The sequence below is a fragment of the Balaenoptera borealis genome, assembly GCF_965194805.1.
Source record: "Balaenoptera borealis genome assembly, chromosome: 16".
NCBI classification, from domain to species: Eukaryota; Metazoa; Chordata; class Mammalia; order Artiodactyla; family Balaenopteridae; genus Balaenoptera; species Balaenoptera borealis.
The window spans coordinates 32595669-32608000 of NC_138872.1; the positions used below are offsets into that span (position 1 = coordinate 32595669).

The following is a 12332-nucleotide window of genomic DNA, read 5'->3' on the forward strand; positions in this document are numbered from 1 at the left end:
TATCTGAGAACAAAATCTAAAAAAAAAACCCTTTTCTCCTTTCTGCTGGAATATACTGTACTCAATATGAATATAAAACTGAATATAAAAATGTGAGTCCTGGCTCACATTTTAAACATCTCATGGCAATCCCACAAGCCCCTCAGCTTACCCCTTTGCTGATATAGCCTGCCAGCAGGAGGGAGCCTATGATAATGAGGAAGGCGCCAATCAAAAACAGCACCGTAGCAAGCGCAATGGCCTTATATGGAATCTTAGGAGGGCTTTTCTTAAACTGAAAGAGAAACAAAAAAAGACAAGGAAGAGCATTATGAATATACCAGGGCTCAGACACTTTAAAGCAGAGAGGATAAGAGGAACCAATCTTGGTGTGTATTGAAGTAAGTCCTACTACCCAATGCAGCTCTGGGAGAGAAAGGAAAAGGACTGGCAGGAGATGAAGCTCTAGTTATTGCTCTAACAATAACTTGAGGGAGGGAGTCCCAGACTGTTATTCTTTCTCGTTTTAGTCTCATTCCACAGACCATTCATTGTACCGTAAAAAAATTATTTTCTTACAAAAACAAAAGACACTTTATGGTCATTCATTGATTAGACATGTTTTTAATAAACGTGTCTTGGCACATGGAAGGCTGTACTAATCTACAGGGATTAAGAGTGTACATCATGCTCTGGAAAATAAGAAAGAAAATAAGTGATTTCTGGCATTCAAAGCTAAGCTGGCATATAGTCAAAGGTTTTAAAATAAACTTTTTCTAAAGCATTAGTTGCCTGCCCCACAAGGCAAATAACCTGCCTTATTAACAAGTTCAATTCAAGGTTAAGATTCAGAGACAAATTCCTAAGGTTTGGCTCATGGTTGTGTCTGACCTAACTGACTGGAAGCTTCCCAGACGCACTTAAAAACAAAACAAAACAAAAAAAAACACCCCAAAACTCTCTCCTTCAAGTGTGGGTCCAAAAAGTACAAAGAATAATTGATTTGTTTATATTTAAAAGGATGGGTTCCTGACACTTCCTCTTCGGTCCTGGTTCCACCTAAAATATTCTATTCTAAAGGGAAGTGGGCAAAAGGAGATGCTACACCATTAACTATTTTATAAACAATGATCAGGGTAGGACACAAACTTAATAAATATTCTCTGTTTTACTTACTGTTTGCCACAAAGAATACCTTTAATAAATTGGATCTCATGACATCAGGAAAGAAGGAAGATTCCCACAATCTGCTGGCTTTAGCAGTTAGTTTCTCCCTTAAAAGATGAACTGGTGGTTTTGACTGAAGTGTAAACAAACCGATGACATAGTCTTTAAAAAATTCTACTTAACAAAAGACAATCTGATTATTTCCAGATAAACTACACAGAATTTGCAACTACTGAACTCTGGCATTACAACTAAAATTTCTTCGACAATATTTATATTGGTTCGAAACTGCTCTGCCAAGGTCCTTCCTTCTGCAGGCTATGGCTGAAAATCGCAGAGCAGAGTTTCTTTCCTGCTGCTCCCTCTAATATCTAGGGACAGTGAGCAAAACCTCTACCTGGAAGGTTTCCCTGCTAACTGAGCAGAAACAGAGCCAGCCAATCTCATCAGGTCCCTTCTGCATTTACCTGAAGGTCAATGTAGCCATCGTCTGTACTGGAGAGCCTTGAGTATTTCACTTTACTACTGGGGATTCCAGTAGCCAGGTTGGTACGAGACGGCATCATAACACGCTGACACAGTTACAGTCTGAAAACAAAGAAAAGTATTATTGTCTGCAGGCTACAACAATGTGTTTGTTATACATACTGGAGTTCTGGGCTGCAATGTCATACTAGCAACTGGCAATTTAGGCTCCATTGCTCTTAGAACCTGATATTCATTTGACAAGTGAAAGCATACTCATTATGCATCTACTCTGGTTTGTCCTGGTAGAATAAGAATCAAGACATTTGCCAAGAACCAGACCTCATGTTTATGTTGCCACCAATGTTTCTCTGCCTCCTAATTTTTCCAAAGTCACATGGTGAGTAGGTGAAAGGGTGGTGACTTAAATCCAAGTCCATCTGGCATTTCAACCATTCTGCTATAGTATAGTATTGCCTGTCCCCCGTCCCTGCTTCCAGAAAAAGCAAGAGGAGCATATACTCAAGTGATTCTCTTATTTGTCAGGGAGAGAGGAGAGAGGGTGGGAAATGGAATACATTCACATCAGCATTTTGCCTATTTCCCTCTGACAGATATCATCCTTTTAATACAAAAGATCTGTAAAACTTCTTGTTGTAAATTTGGATAAGCTACTGGCTACCAGTGTTGTACCAGGGTCCTCTGATTTGCCTGCCTCTCTGCTCCACCCCAAGCACTGAAAGCAGCGATTGCACTTTCCAGGTTACTTCTACAGCTACATTAAAAACAAACAAATAAACAAAAAACTCTGAATAAATACCTGGTTTTTGTTCAAAATAGTCAAAGCTGACTCCAGTAATGAAATCACGGTTATTATGTCACCAGTTTAAACACAGTAGATAAGATTAAAAAACAATGACATTTAAATTGAAAAACATTTTAATTTGTGTACTTTTCCTGCATAAAATCACAAAGTTATGTGAATGAAACAAGTAAATTTTGATCATGAAGCTATTTGATTTCTAAAAGTGAAACATATCTTTAAAAAAACAAAATTAAGTATTTCAATAAGGGCAACATAAAAAAAAAAACATAAAACATAAAGACCGGCCTTCCTCTGGTATGACATTTTGCAAATAATCATCATCATTATAATGGTAGTTAACAATTACCTAGTATTAAGTGACGGGTACTGTTTTAAGTGCTTTATATATACTTAATACTGAATGTTAATGAGCTGTTTCAAGTGGCCCGCAGTCAACCTAAATTAACTAGCATTATAAAGGAATTGGTGCTAAATGCTCATGTCCCTTTTTAGTAATTATATACTGAAGCAGAAATCAAGTATTGAAAAAATAAGAGTATGCTTACTTACATGCTTTTCTAAAAGGGTTAGATCAAATTCCATCAAATACTATGTTTTTAGGTGTTGCGATCCCGACTACACGATAATCTAAATTTAATTCTATAAAACTTAAAGTCCAAACTACCAATAAGTGGGGGGGTTTGAGAGCATTTAATCACCTCTGATTTGTATTAGTCTTAAAAAAATAGTTTACATACTCTGACATTAACTTCATAAACCGCATCAAAACATAAAAAAGCGCAGGGCGTGAAGGAGAGGGGAGACGAATACTTTTTGGTAGCAAAGAATAATAATTCTAAAAGAGGGGAAAGGAAAAAAGTAAATCAATGTTTTCCGGTACCAGCCCAAGTTCCCAACAGGCTTTTTTACCAGCCTCACCGCAACCCCAAAATTTCCTCAGCACTTGAATGCTGCAAGAATTTTGAAAGCATCAGCAAAGCACTTAGCACAGTGCCTCGCACTACGCGCCTCTACACACGACTTCCCTGCCCGCCTCCAGACCGAGCCAACAAGAGAAATAAGGACCGACATGATTTTAGAAGGAAAACAAAATCCAGTTTCTGGAAAAAGGCCAGCCGTGCCCCGGGAGGGCGAACGCTCCACACCGAGGACTCGGGGCTTGATTTCGGCAGGGAGCGCAGTCTGGGCCACACCGCGAACCTGAGTCGAGCTCTTCCGCCCCCGCCCCGCCGCACGCACGCCTTACCGGAGCCCGGGCCAGGCCGCCCGCGCGCAGACAGCTAGCTCACGGTTCGCAGCAGGCGAGCCGGAGACCTCACAGTACGCCTCCCCCAACTGCCTCCCCGCCCCAGACCAGCTGGGAGCCGGAAATGGCGTGTCGGAAGACAGCACGCCGGACGTGGCGTCACCGGGAGCGACGCCTCCCCGTTCCACTCCCCGTCCGGTTTCGGGCGTGTGCTCGGGTTGCTAGGGCTACGCAGAGGGAGCGCGCCCCGTGGGGTTTCGGGAGGCGCAGTGGGCTGGACTGGCTGCCGACCACCTCCGCCGCGGAGGGCGACTGTCTAGGTAACCGGGCCGCCTGGGTCACAGGTCCAGGGCTAGACGGCTACGTGTTTCTTTCCGGCCCCTAGGGTAGTGTAGGGAGCTCAGTGGCGCCTCGAGCGGCGGAAGCCGAGCCGGCCAAGCTCCCTGAAGGCCGGAGCTGTCAGGTCTACCTATGCCCAGGGAAGGCCGCCTTCCCGGGCCGCGCCGCCCTATACCCCACCCGCTACTCTCGAGTAGCCCCACATTCTTGCGCTTCAGTTTCCCGCTCCTCGTCTTCAGGCCTTACCCCGGTAAGAGGTCTGGCCACAAGGGACATTTTGCAACACGTGAAACTTTTTAAAATGTCGAGCTTTATTATAGTATAATTTACATATGATAAAGTACAATTGGATTAGTTTTGACAGATGCATATAGTCTTGGAGCCATCATCACAACGTAGATAAAATATTTTCATCACTCCAAAAATTTCCATCAGGCCCCTTTGCAGCCAATATCCTTCCCCAACCCCAGGCACACAGAAGGTAATGAATAGTTACTGGATACAGTGAGTTCTACCGTCACTGCAAGTACGACAGAAATCTGTCATTTAATCCACCAAACACAAAATACACCGGAAAAAAGGACTACAATAAAGGAATTCTCAATATGCAGCATGCCAACTTGTGACCTTGTAGCACAATTACTGCTGGGCCTTTTTCATTTTCTTGGTTGAATCCAACATCCATGGAATTTAAGCCACCTTCATCCTTTAAGGGAGTAAGTCCCCACAAAAGGCTACTTACACTAGATAAATTATTTTTGCACAGACATACTCCTTGGGACCTATAAGATCTACTAAAACTTCCAAGACTCCTGTACAAGCTCCCTAGGCTAATGAAACACTGCCCTGTAACAATGCGTCTTATAAAGCTGACAGAACTTTGGGTACATTAAGCTTCTGTAAAGTGTTAGTTTCTGCTTAGCAAAAATGACAAAATATTATATATTTGTCCTACTCTCCCCTTTTCATTTCTTGAGCTCAAGTCAGAATACCAAAATAAGTTTGGCAAATGAATCCCCCAAAATACTTTGTCACCTGCTGTATTTGGAATACTTTGTATCACTATATCTAATGTCATATCAACCTGCTCTAGACTGAAAAAATAAGCTCATTTACGTGAGCTGCTTGAATTGTGAATTCTCTAGGATACTTGCAACCATCGTGGTCCAAATGAAGGCACTGTCCTGTGATGCTTGAAATTCAAATGACTTTTATTTAAATTGAAAACAATACTTAAAACTGCATTTAGAGTCAAAACCCTTTTGTTTATAAAAATTATAACGAGTATTCCTAGGTAAGGCAAAGTTATTACTAGGTTAACAAGACCAGATTTGACTTTGGACTTTACTCTTTGAACAAACTGTAGAGAATAGAGAAAAAAAAAAGTTATTTACAGAAAACAATATCTACATATGTACTCAGAGGTACAAAGACAAAAGAGGCTTAAGTATGTGCTGGCATCTCAGAAGCAGTTCTCAAAGAGCTTAGTTTTATTTCCTTGAATTTTAAGAATGTCTAAGATCCTTCTTCATCCTCGATCTTGGGAGCCAAATAGTACTTTAAATGTCCCATATCAGCAATTTTATACTCTACGACTGAAAGAAAACAGGAATATAATTAATTACTGAGAAGTACCACATACACTACCTACAAAACAAGATTCAACAAGTTTATTATCTTACCAAGGGGTACATCTGCAGACATACTGAGTGTTACTGTAGGAGAGAGTGGAGTGGCTTTTGTAAAGAAGTTCAGGTACCTCAGTGCAAAAGTTAGCTGAACTGGTTCATTCATCTCTATGGTAACCTTAGGGGGAAAACAAAAGATTCATCATACTGAAAAACACCAAGAAAGCTACAACCCATTCATTTCTAACATACATTGACAAATGACTTAGTTTCCTCAACAAATAAAATTGTAATAGAGGGAAAATGAAATTGAAGAGAGAACCAATGGACTAAAAGAAATTTAAGAAGCGTATCTCAATGAACTGTAATGTACGGACCTTATTAAAATCTTGATTCAAACAAACTGAAATAACCAAGTAAGTAGGAACAGTGAAAAATTCCTTAATATAATTTTCTTAGGTGTCATAAAATGTTTACACTACGAATAAATTAAAATATTTATGAGTGAATTTTTTCCTTTTTTAAAAATGTCTAGCTGTGCGGCTCTTGGGATGTTAGTTCCCGACAAGGGATCGAACCCACACCCTCGTCAGTGAAAGTGCGGAGTCCTAAGCACTGGGCGGCCAGAGAATTCCCTATGGGTTAAGTAACATTTGAGAGAAGAACAAAAATCAAGATTGGCAGGGGAGTGAAATGTAATTTAGGAGAAAAGAATCAGCCCCTGGAGTTTTGTTACTAATATATATTTGTTACTAATATATGTATTTTTAAACTCTATTTAAAAGTTAATATAAGGATTACATAAGAACTCACAACAGCTAGATTTTTCCCCTCAACTAGATCCTATTGGGTTGCTCAATTATTTGGTAAAAACATAGTAAGTACCTCCAGAAAGCTAAAGCTAGCCTCGCAATCCTATCCTTAAGAGTATGTGTGGGTTTGATACACAAACCCATTGTTCTACAGTTTATAAAGGTTGCACTAAATTTGCATTCCCTTCTCACAAATTTAAGTTAGATGGCATCTATAAGATCACTTGCAGATTTCAAAAGTTTCAATTCTCACATATTATTTACTTGGAAATGCAAATTCTGTCTGTTTTTCTTTAGAGTTTTCTTTAATTTTAGCAATTACCTTGCTAAAGACTGAATGTTTGTGGCCCCCACCACCACCCCAATTCACGTTAAAATCAAATTCCCAATATGGTGGTATTGGAGGTGGGTCCTTTGGGAGGTGCTTAGCGTTAGGAAGGCAGAGCCCTCATGAATGGGATTAATGCCCTTATAAAGAGACCCCAGAGAACTCCCTTGCCCCTTCCACCATGTAAGAAGGTTGCTGTCTGTGAACCAAGAAGCAGGCCCTCGTTAGACACCAAATCTGCCAGCTTCCGAATCTCCAAAACTGTGAATAAACTTTCGTTGTTTATAAGCCACTCAGTCTATGGTATTTTGTTATAGAAGCCTTAGCAGGCTAAGACATAACCTAATATTCTTCTTCAAAGTATTTTGTTTACTTAAAAACTACTTACGGCCTCCTCTTCTTTATCAACATTACTCGTTTGTGACAACTTAATATTTCCATTTCCAAGTTCTCCACTTGCAGAAAATTTCACTCCATCTTTTGCACAGGAAATTACAACAGCATCTCCAATATGACTGAGATCTCGGCATATACGTGCAAATTCACCAGAAGGCATCTTTACTACACAGCTGTACTCTTGTTCCTATAAAACAAATTTAAATGTCATGGAAATGAAAGATTTGGCACCCTCACTTTCTGAAGACTCAGCATCTAAACAAGAACTCAGAATTCAAGATTTTCTGATTACTTTGAAATATCACTCATTGTGTAATTTCTTAACACTCTAACCACTCAAAAAATAAATGCAGATATAAAACAAGTATGCTGTAAGAATAACCATACTAAGAAAACAAATTAGAGCTTAAACTTTTAACAGTAAATGCACTATCCCGGGAACAAGAGCCTCCACCTTATCACCCTACAGTAGGGCTAAATCAAGAGGCCATTAGGGTATGGCATACAGTGATGATGGTGCAAACAGGTCTGCTTTCCAAAACAAGAGAATATGATGTTAGGCATTTTAAACATCCCAACACCTCTTCTCACTTTTGATGTTGATAAACCTAACCATAATGAATTTCTGCTAAAATAGCTTTAAAATCTTCTCTCAATAAAAATCAAGCACTCGGGTTTCCCTGGTGGCACAGTGGTTAAGAATCTGCCTGCCAATGCAGGGGACACAGGTTCAAGCCCTGGTCCGGGAAGATCCCACATGCCGTGGAGCAACTAAGCCCGTGCGCCACAACTACTGAGCCTGCTCTCTAGAGACCGCAAGCCACAACTACTGAACCCAAGTACCACAACTACTGAAGCCTGCACACCTAGAGCCCATGCTCCACAACAAGAGAAGCCACCTCAGCGAGAAGCCTGCGCACCGCAATGAAGAATAGCCCCCCTCTCCCCAGCTAGAGAAAAGCCCACACGCAGCAATGAAGACCAAACACAGCCAAAAATAAAATTAAAAAAATAAAGATCTACAAAAAAACAAAAAAAAAAATCAAGCACTCTAGGAATAATTTTAAAAAAGATGCAGAGGTTAATGTAAATATTCACTTGGCAGAAATAAATTCAAACTAATGAGCCACTGTAGAACACCATAACTTAATAAAATGACCAATACGTCAGTCTTAAATACCCTACTCTGGAACATGCATGAGCAGTTATACAGAAAAAGTTCTGTTAGGAAGTAGGGTTTAAATTATTATATTAATATATCTTCTGTAACTATCATGACTGTACAGTATGCTCAATCAGAAACTTTGATACTCACTGGAATTCCAAGTTGTTCAACATCTAAATCCATTAACTTCATTTCATAGTCTGAAACCTTTTCTTGATCTACCAAAAGAAACCAAATGTTGAAGAACATGTAAGTTTACAACTATCAGGTATATTTTACAGTCATCACAAACATTATCTTAAATTTCTCTCAGCCTTGGGAAATACTGACACTACATTTTAATTTCTTCTAGCATAAGTCAGTAGAAGGGTGCGACTTACTTGGAGCTTCAAATACTAGTGCCAAGGTGTCCGCGTTATCTTCAGCCCTTAGTGTAATGATGTCTTCATTGCCAGCACATTTCAGTATTTTGGACATGCTAGAACACAGAAGAACAAAGGGTTTAAAATCAACAAATTAAAACCAGGAGGTACCACTTTTAACCATTAGACCATCTGCCGAATTGGTGAGTTAGAGAAACGTACTCCAGGGGCATGTGTAAGCCGGTCCAGCCATTTGGAATGCAATTTGGTAGTATTTATACTTAAACTAAACAGCCCCCCCACCAAGAGCAATTTCACTTCTGTATATAAATAAAACAGCAGTATTTTATGAACTGCAAATCCCTTTGGTTGGTGAAGTAAATTATTGGGCCAACGATCTTTAAAAACGATTTAATAAACCTGTTAAAACACACTGCATGTAGTACGGGTAAATATTTCTCACAAGCTTTAAGATTTAAACATGTGTATGTACTAGACAGGTAGTGGTCAAAAGTTGAAAGCACTGCCCTGGAGAAAATTTTCCTCAAACCGGGATCTTGGGGTGCTCACCGCAACTCAGTAGTAAAAGAAATACTCTTGGCCCTAGTTAGGGCGAAAGAACTAGGACACATTATAAAGCCGTTAAAGTCAACCAGCACCAAGGTTTCTCATCCGAGGCCGCCTGCACTTAATGACCAAAGAGCTCTGCAACAGTCTTTTCCTGGCACCGCAAAGAAGTCCGTCATTTTCCCGCCACCACCCGCTTTGTGACTTTGGCGCGGAAAGAGCCGGTTCGCGCTGCAGCCAGCGCGGGCTTTCCGAACCGCGCGTTCTGCTGGGTCCCGCCCCACCGGTGCCGCAGGCCAATGAGAAGGCGCAGATGGCCCACTCCAGCCAATGAGGGCCCGGCTCGCAGGCGCTCCCGCCAAGAGCCAGAAAGGGTGGATCAGGGCCCGGCTATCCGCTGCTTAAGGGGCTCACCTGGTGAGGTTCACGCCCATGGCCAAGTTGCGGTCGCAGCGGTACGTGTCGAAGCCCTCGGAGCGCAGGGTGAGCTGCACCAAGGAGACATGGGACGAGTCCATGCTCTGCAGGTTCACGCCGCTCGAGCTGATGTCCCAGCAGGCCTCGTTGATGAGGTCCTTAAGCGCCTCAAGCACCTTCTTCAAGATGGAGCCCTGGACCAGGCGCGCCTCGAACATGGTGGCGGAGTCGCAACGACACGGCTGCTGGCGGAAGGAAGGAGGAAGGTGTAGCCGGCTTAGGCTTCAGAAGATGAGAGCGAGCTGGAAAACTGACTCACGAATGCTTGACACGGAGGAAACCAACAACCAGCCCGCCGCGCCTGCAGCAATTTAATACTGCCGCGTCTGCGAGCGCGCGCTACGACCCCGCGCCCCTCGTGGAGACGTCACCACGCTGCCCCGCCTGCTGCCTGGGCGGAGAGACTGAAGAGCCAATCGTGTTCCTGCTCCGCACGAAGCCCGCCCCACCCCTAACATCTATTGGAGGGTGCGAACGTGGGGGCGGGGCATGAGCGCTGCGCCTTCTGAGGGCCGGCTGATAGGCGACCGGCGGGAATCCCCGCCTTTTTGTCACGTTCCGGAACCGGACGTTAGAAAAGTCCGGGCGAGCGTGAAGGTCAGGCCTAGAGTAGGGGGTTGTTGAACTGCTTCTTCGTGGTGCTTAATCTTCCTCTTGAGGGGTAGGGAATTTCCGGCCTCGAAAGTGAAACGCAAATCCAGCCTGCTAGGAGGAAGAGCCACCTTGTAGCCTAAAGAGTGCTGCTTTAAGAAGTGTACAGTTATGATAAAAAAAAAAGTTGTCTTGACCACCAGCTCTTAAACCTCCTCCGCCGCATACACACCAAACTCGTATTATTTACCGTATGCAACTTCCTAAGCTTTTTTATTTTCTCAACAAATATACTTTCTAAAAAAAAAAACATGAATTTATACCGTAGACACTTCTGCAAAGTACTTAATAAAGCATGTGTAATTGTATGCCATGTACATGTTTTCTGTATCAGCACCTCTTAAAAAGATGGCATAATATCCTACGTATGTAACCAGTTTACAAAGTGCTTGTAATTTGGGCAACTCCTTGAAGTATTGCTGGATCGAAGAGCATACACATTAAAATTTTGATATATGTTACTAAATTGACTTCTAAAAGATTGCAATTTACATTTCAGCCAAGACTACGAGCATGCTCATTTCGCCTAATATTTCTTTCTATAGATATTAGCAATCTCATTTTTAAATCTGTGCTTCTGTGGAAATTTCAGTTTGCGTATTAAAAGATTGGTGCAAGTTGGATATCGTTCATATAGTTCTTGACCACTGTCTTATTCTTATTAAAAGGAGTACTTCATATATTAATAATCTTATTATAAATATCCCCCCTTTGTTTCTTTTTTGCTTTGTTTACAGCATTTCTCTTTAGTTGCTTCTAATATTTTACCTTGGTCTGTAGAATTCTTTAGTTTTTCTACCGTGTATCTTGGTGTGGATTTAGTTTTATTTTTCTTGTTCAGGGAATTTTGTATTCCTCAATCAGAAGATTCATGTATTTCATCAAGTCTAGAATATTGTCAACCATTATGCCTTAAAAAATTGCCTTTCCCTACTCTATTCTCTCCCTCTAGCAATTTTATTAGGTGTATCTATTTCACTGAATTTAAGGTACCTTAAATTGTAAGATGCTCCATTATTTTATGTAGCACAAGAAAATAAAATATCAAACTATCATATGATTTATCATTTAGAATGTCGATTCTGTAATTATCAAAAGAACTTTTAGACTTTTAAAAACATTTGTATATGGGCTTCCCTGGTGGCACAGTGGTGAGAGGCCCGCGCACCGCGATAAAGAGTGGCCCCCACTTGCCGTAACTAGAGAAAGCCCTCGCACAGAAACGAAGACACAACACAGCCATAAATAAATAAATAAATGGATCATCACATTAAAAAAAAAAAATTTGTATCATATATCACTCATGTGCATAATATGTACACACTATATATATATATATTGGTTAGAGCACTTGTAATATATCTTCACATGCAGTTTCTCACTCAGTTACTGATACTGCTGTTTTTCCATATATCATACTCCGCCGTCAAGGGTGTGGATGATGCAGCATTCTTAAGAGTGCTCCTCTATTGTCTCTGGAATTTCTTCCAAGTCTCTGCCACCCATTCGTAAATTTTGATACTAGCACTAACTTCCTCTATGTATGATCAACTATCCTTTTGCATACATCTTTATATCAAAACACAACGGTTTCATCTATTTGTAGGTATTTTCCTTTCCAGGTCCTTTTATTTTTTATTTATTTATTTTAAAAAGTATTTATTTATTCATTTATTTATGGCTGCGTTGGGTCTTCATTGCCGCGCATGGGCTTTCTCTAGTTGTGGTGAGCTGGGCTACTCTTCATTGCGGTGCTCAGGCTTCTCATTGCAGTGGCTTCTCTTGTTGCAGAGCGTGGGCTCTAGGCGTGCGGCCTTCAGTAGTTGTGACGCACAGGCTCAGTAGTTGTGGCACATGGGCTTAGTTGCTCTGCGGCATGTGGGATCTTCCCAGACCAGGGCTTGAACCCATGTCCCCTGCACTG

General features: G+C 41.3%; 2 protein-coding genes across 5 annotated transcripts in view; both read right to left on the reverse strand.

The window, feature by feature from the left end:
- Positions 1–3832, reverse strand: part of TMEM230 (transmembrane protein 230) — a 39002-nt gene extending 35170 nt beyond the window's left edge. For 2 of the 4 annotated variants that reach the window (XM_082359248.1, XM_082359249.1), the window contains exons 1-3: positions 3684–3832; positions 1614–1734; positions 152–274 (exon numbers count right to left, since the gene is read on the reverse strand). In XM_082359248.1, coding sequence (XP_082215374.1) covers positions 152–274; positions 1614–1712 — 222 coding nt within the window. In that variant the 5' untranslated portion in view covers positions 1713–1734; positions 3684–3832. Of the gene's footprint in view, positions 1–151; positions 275–1613; positions 1735–3506; positions 3663–3683 lie in introns of those variants that run through there. The other 2 variants (XM_082359246.1, XM_082359247.1) reach the window with 2 other exon arrangements.
- Positions 3833–4312: 480 nt separating this feature from the next.
- On the reverse strand, positions 4313–10154 carry PCNA (proliferating cell nuclear antigen). Its single transcript, XM_082359188.1, has 6 exons — positions 9695–10154; positions 8732–8829; positions 8502–8569; positions 7179–7373; positions 5705–5828; positions 4313–5617 (listed from the first exon to the last, which is right to left on the reverse strand). The coding sequence occupies exons 1-6, from the start codon at positions 9913–9915 to the stop codon at positions 5538–5540; spliced, it is 786 nt and encodes a 261-aa protein (XP_082215314.1). The 5' UTR covers positions 9916–10154; the 3' UTR covers positions 4313–5537.
- Between the last annotated feature and the right edge of the window lie 2178 nt (positions 10155–12332).

Bases quoted from the DNA above. Each gene is read 5' to 3' on its own strand.
- PCNA (XM_082359188.1), bottom strand. From the start codon at position 9,915: ATGTTCGAGGCGCGCCTGGTCCAGGGCTCCATCTTGAAGAAGGTGCTT. The intron at 7,374-8,501 runs GTGAGTATCAAA...TTTGTTTTATAG, and splicing joins TTGAACAACTTGGAATTCCA to GAACAAGAGTACAGCTGTGT. The intron at 5,618-5,704 runs GTAAGATAATAA...GTTTTCTTTCAG, and splicing joins GTCTGCAGATGTACCCCTTG to TCGTAGAGTATAAAATTGCT.